Source organism: Neofelis nebulosa, chromosome 10 (assembly GCF_028018385.1).
Source record: "Neofelis nebulosa isolate mNeoNeb1 chromosome 10, mNeoNeb1.pri, whole genome shotgun sequence".
In the NCBI taxonomy this organism is placed as follows: domain Eukaryota; kingdom Metazoa; phylum Chordata; class Mammalia; order Carnivora; family Felidae; genus Neofelis; species Neofelis nebulosa.
In genome coordinates, this window is record NC_080791.1 from 61412060 (window position 1) to 61418001 (window position 5942).

General features: G+C 39.7%; 1 protein-coding gene across 1 annotated transcript; it reads left to right on the top strand.

The window, feature by feature from the left end:
• Positions 1 to 327: 327 nt before the first annotated feature.
• LOC131488630 (olfactory receptor 51V1-like) lies at positions 328 to 1269 on the top strand. Its single transcript, XM_058690490.1, has one exon. It carries the CDS (start codon positions 328 to 330, stop codon positions 1267 to 1269), a length of 942 nt encoding a protein of 313 aa, XP_058546473.1.
• The last annotated feature ends 4673 nt before the right edge of the window (positions 1270 to 5942 follow it).

Consider the following 5942-nt stretch of genomic DNA (forward strand, 5'->3'; position numbering starts at 1 on the left):
ATGGTTTTGCCACTGTCACCTGCTGTGTGTCCTGCAAGCGGCTCAGAGGGACTAAAAGCAAATGAAGGGCATGATCTGATTTGCCCACAAAGGTCAGGACACTGATTTGCTCCCATAACCTGAGACCTGATACCAAGGAGCTTCCCTGTGAGACCGTCCTGTGCTGTAGCTCCTCCCGGAGAGGGGGCTTCCCTGGCGTCTACGTTAGCTTGACCTGTGCTACAGTGTGAGGACCTGTGTTAGACTCAACTGCCCCCACACAGCAGACACTTTGACAAAACTGTCAGTAAATATTGATCTCATCTTGAACATTACCTTCAAATAATCATGCCTGCTTCTTTTGTTTCCATTATCAATACCTCAATATTCATTCTCACAGGGTTCCCTGGCCTGGACCAGTACTATCCCTGGTTTTCCATTCCCTTCTCCTCCATCTATGCCTTGGTTTTCCTGGGAAACTGCATGGTGCTGCATGTGATCCGGACAGAGCCCAGCCTGCACCAGCCCATGTTCTACTTCCTGGCCATGCTGGCCCTCACTGACCTGTGCATGGGGCTGTCCACAGTGCACACAGTGCTGGGGGTCCTGTGGGGGCTCAACCAAGAAGTTAGTCGAGATGCTTGCATTGCCCAAACTTACTTTATCCACGGTCTGTCCTTCATAGAGTCTGGGGTCCTTCTTGCCATGGCCTTTGATCGCTTCACTGCAATCTGCAATCCTCTGAGATACACATCCCTCCTGACTAACAGTAGAGTCATTCACTTCATGGTGGCCATTTTGATGAGGGCAGCTTTGTCCATTCTCCCTGTCATCATTCGCCTGAAGTTCTTCCATTACTGCCGCCCTCACATCCTCTCCCACTCTTTCTGCCTGCACCAGGACCTCCTCCGGCTCGCCTGCTCTGACATCCGCTTTAACAGCCTCTATGCCCTGGCTCTGGTGATCTGTACCTTGTTGTTAGACGCTGTGCTTATTCTCATCTCCTACGTTTTCATCTTGCACACAGTGCTGGCAATTGCATCCCGCGAGGAGAGGCTCAAGTCCTTGCAGACCTGTGTGTCCCACATCTGTGCTGTCCTGGTCTTTTACATCCCCATCATTGGCCTCACCATGGTGCACCGCTTTGGAAAGCATCTCACCCCTTCGGTCCATGTCCTCATGGGCAATATCTATATTCTCTTTCCACCCCTGATGAATCCAATCATCTACAGTGTAAAGACCCAGCAGATCCGAAGCAGGATGAAGAAGTGGTGTTCCCTGAAAATGTAGTAAAACCCTTGGGTTTGATCAGCAAGAATATTTTAAGGTCAGAAGAGTAATGCTACTTCCCATGTGTGCAACAACTTACAATTTGAATAACTTATTGGAGGGTTTGTTCTTTTATGAGGTCTTGGATATTAAGGTACTTAAGAGATGTTCTAATTCAAGAGAGAAAATAGAACTAACTTTTTCCAATACACATTCCAGAAAAGATTTCTGAATGTCTGCTATAGGATAGTCATGGCCATCATAGATGTAATAATAAGTGTCTTTGCATTTTGTTGACATGTTCTTGAAGCATGTTTGCCATATGAAAATTGTGACCCTCAGTTCAACAATATTTTCATTCCACTTAGACACACCACTGTCTAAAATTTTGGAAACATGCCTATTTAGATTATTTAATTACTTGGGACTTCTATCAAAATATATAATATTGTGTAATTGGACTTGTTTTAATCCTAAAGGTGAAGTGCGGAACATGTGAATCTACTATGCTAAGCCTTCCCCCACTTTTATTACTTTTTCCCCATTAGTGGTAATGCAAGTCTATTACAGGAATTTTGAAATAAAGAGATATCCCATCCCTCTATTCCAAAGACTTTATTCTTACTTCTTTCCATGCTATAAAGATGTGACTTTATTCCACATTAAATGTTCATTCTTCATTTTTTCACTAAATATAATGTCAAGAGACTCTGGCTGAGAGCACCTGGCAGTACCCTCCTTGTGATGAAGACTGGGATAAAGATCTGTGGGAACAGACCAGCAAGCACCCCATTTGTCTGGGGTACAACCAACTACCATGGCAACAACGGCCCTGCAAGCAACATAGTTACGGAACATAAGAATAACCTGTCTTCAGGCATGCGTGTTCCCAAGTCTCTGCCATATGTTCTGCCATGGAAAAACAATGGGGAATGCACAGTAACTGAATATCTATCTCATCAAATGCCAGATCCTAGAAGACTCTTGCTTCTTCCTGCTACCAGTGGGTTCTTCATTTTTTTCCCCTCCTAGTCTAATTATAGAAAGATAAACTGACTTTCAAACTGACAAGTACCTTTTGCGTTTTTCCTCCCTGCTTTGAGTCTCATTTCATTTGATGCAGGAAAGAACCTTCAAACTCAGAAGAACTGCTTCAAATAAAGCATCAACATAGATTTAAAAAAAAGTGGACAGAGGTAGAATGAAACCCATTGCTGGAGGTTGACCTAACACATTTCAGGGTTTCGAGACACCTGAGTGGCTCACTCAGTTAAGCGTTTGACTCTTGATATCAGCTCAGGTCACAATCTCACATCTCACGGATGTCGAGCCCCACATCAGGCTCCACACCAAGCACAGAGCCTGCTTGGCATTCTCTCTCTCTATCTCTCTCTGCCACTCTCTTGCTCTCTCTCAAAATAAATAAAGAAACATTTTAAAAGAACACTTCAAAGCATAAGAGACTGTTAAAAACTGAGAACAAACTGAGGGTTGATGGGGGGTGGGAGGGAGGGGAGGGTGGGTGATGGGTATTGAGGAGGGCACCTTTTGGGATGAGCACTGAGTGTTGTATGGAAACCAGTTTGACAAAAAATTTCATATATTAAAAAAAATAAAAAATAAAAAAAGTAAAAGAACACTTCAGGTTTTCAATATTTGTTACTGGACCCCTAAAACCTGGTTCTTGAGTCTCAGTGTCATAGAAATGAACACTGAAAGGGAGAGAAAAAAATAGGTAGAGTTTATCAGAGAAAGCTTGTATACAAGGGAACCAACAAGAAAGAGGAATGTCGCTCTCAAAAGGGTAGTATGTACAGCTTATAAAGGTTTACAAGGTTTAAAAGGTTACGCTTTTCCAAGGTTTGAAAGCCTTGGAGTAGGGAAGTGTCCTTCAGTCCCACGATCATTAGCTTATACACATTACTCTAATGGCCACAAGGCAATCAGGATGCCCTTCTTCACAGTCCAGATTTTTTGTGGGTGTCCGAAAAACAGAAAAACTTATGCAGGCAGGCTTAAAATAGTCATTTCTGTTTAAACTTTTTCTTCTGTTTTTGTTTAAACAACTGTTACTCCCTAATGCTCTTATCTCTTATTTGTTCTCTTTCCTGGAAGGAGGTATCTGTCTCTAAGCCTATGGAAACTTTTAACACTTGCCACAGGTCAGAGGCTTTACAGGAAGTATGTTCCTCTTGTTTTCCCTGTACTGCCTCGTGTTGATAGAGAAGTAGATACAGACACAATGTATGTAATGAGTGTGATCTAAGTGGATAGGTGTGGATGTGTGGATGTGGGTGTATATCCCCTCATTCCTTGTTCTCTGAGTGGTGCTTTGAGTAGTGATTCCCCAGTAGCAATGTGCCTAAATGATGCCTTCACTGTCTCTCTGCCCAGTGAACCCTAATCAACACAAAGTAGGAAAGACTTTGGCTTAATCAAAATCTAATTCTACAAGCCTCTACGGTTTTGAAATTCCATTCTGGTGATATGAGTTTATGTGAACTACTTTTATTAGATTTAGGGCCCTGATGTCATGTACCTTCTTTGTGTTTATATCACTCTTCTCCAAGTCAATAGAAACCACCTTAAAAATAGAGACGGAAAAAAAAAGATGGAGGTTTTGCAGAAAAGCCCCCCAGCCTCAGCTACAATGCTCTCTAATGAATGCTGCTGCACACCATCAATAGTCACTGCAAAGTCTTAAGGTCTTAAGGGCACTAGACCATCTAAAGTCGACAGTGTCTTTGCTGATAGCACAAATCCTACCAGGAAAATCTTGCCAGCCTTGCAAATGTGCCTACTGCATCATCTAGGTTTTCATATGTATTGTGAGGGATTTTAAGATAATATCAATTAGAAAATTATGGATTAAATTGTCATTTGGTGTTCTTAGTTTTACTCAACCATCTTTAAATATGATCTCACTTAAGTATTATTACTTATTATATTTTATTTTTCACTCACACAAAATCTGCTTAACTGTAATGATCTACCCAAAACATAGGCTAAGTTTCCATCTTCTCATATGTCCAATTAGGTATCTCCTTGGCATTCTAAGAGAGTACGGATTATTCAGTGGTGCCTGGGTATCTTAGTCGGTTAAGCGTCAACTCTTGATTTCAGCTCAGGTCATGATCTCATGGTTTGTGAGTTCAAGCCCTGCATTCCACATTGCACATTGGCAATGTGGAACCTGCTTGGGATCCTCTCTCTCTCTCCCTCTCTCTGTCCCTCCCCTGCTCGCTCTTTCCCTAAAACAAATAAACTTAAAAAAAAAAAGAGTATGGATTATTCAGTTAAATAATATGCAAATTGTTAAAATATGCTAAAAATGGGCTGCATAAAATTAAGTTGAATATTCTAGAAGAACTCTAATATAGCATAACATTAATTTGGTTTAAACTTTGCAGTTGAATTTACTTCAAATACATTACTCAGATGGATTGAGAAAATCGTGAGTAAACTCTGAGAATACACTTCACTCTGCTTCACAATGCTTTTTATTTTTATGACATTATAAAATATTGGAGACAGATAATTTGAACAGAGTCTTTTAGCATATATTGGAAAGAAAGGTCATACTTGAAAATATGTACATATTTCAAGAATTAGTGGTCACTGACCTTAAGTGAAAAAAATGGATGTAATTTTTGTGTCTAGGGACAATAAAATTCATGTGTTACATGTAAGTTTTCAAATAACTCACTATATTAATTAAAACTTAAAAAAATTACAAATTGTTGATTTTGTAGTTGACATTTCTAGAAAACCAGGATCAGAGGATAATATTTGAAAGACAGGAAGTGCACACAAAATGAAAGATTTTGAATTCAATACACATATTTGCTACCATTTGTTTGATCTTATATTTCCTGCACCTTTCTACAGTATTCCTCATAGCTTAAATAATTTTAAGAATTATTTTCGTAAAGGAGAGAAATGTTGTTACAGAACAAAATAACATATTTTGGTATCACACAAAAACAGAAGAGACCTCTTATAAACCAGTTTCAACTGATTAAAACTCTGTAATATTCTTTTATTTTACCACATTTTCTCCTTTAAAAATCAAATACTATTATAGTTTAGAGTTTTCTTTTGCATTTTCCTTTAATTCCAAAGCTGTTTAGTTCAGCCAGTCCTGCCTTCAACAATGAAAATAAGGAACTTTGCCTGAAGACTTCCACCCATTTGCTGATAGAAGGCTCTTACTCAGGTTCTGTGTGTATGTGTGCATGTGTGTGTGTGTGTGTGTGTGTGTGTGTGCATGTGTGTGTGTGTGTGTGTGTGCGCAGGAAGCATTCATGAGCAACCCACATAGTTGTGGAAAGTTATGCCAAAGCAGGTGATGAGTTTCATGATCAAGAAGTCCAAATCCTACACTCTATAGATAAGGGAAGTAAGCCCCAAAGATGTCATAAATAATGGCCATGAATAATGAGAAGTATATTTATCCAGGATTTTACTAGAAACTGTTCTGAATCCACAGACTAGATTAGTGCCCCTCAACCAACCAAGAAGCAAGAAACATAAGTAAAAATTAATTATATATTCATTAGGAATGTTCCTATAGAGTAAGAATTATGGTAGAATCAGAGTTCCCAACTTCATGCTGTGATTGATTTCGTAATGGTAGTAATAACAACAATAATGATAATACACTTATGAGGAAGTTTTCCTTCCTTCAGAAACCA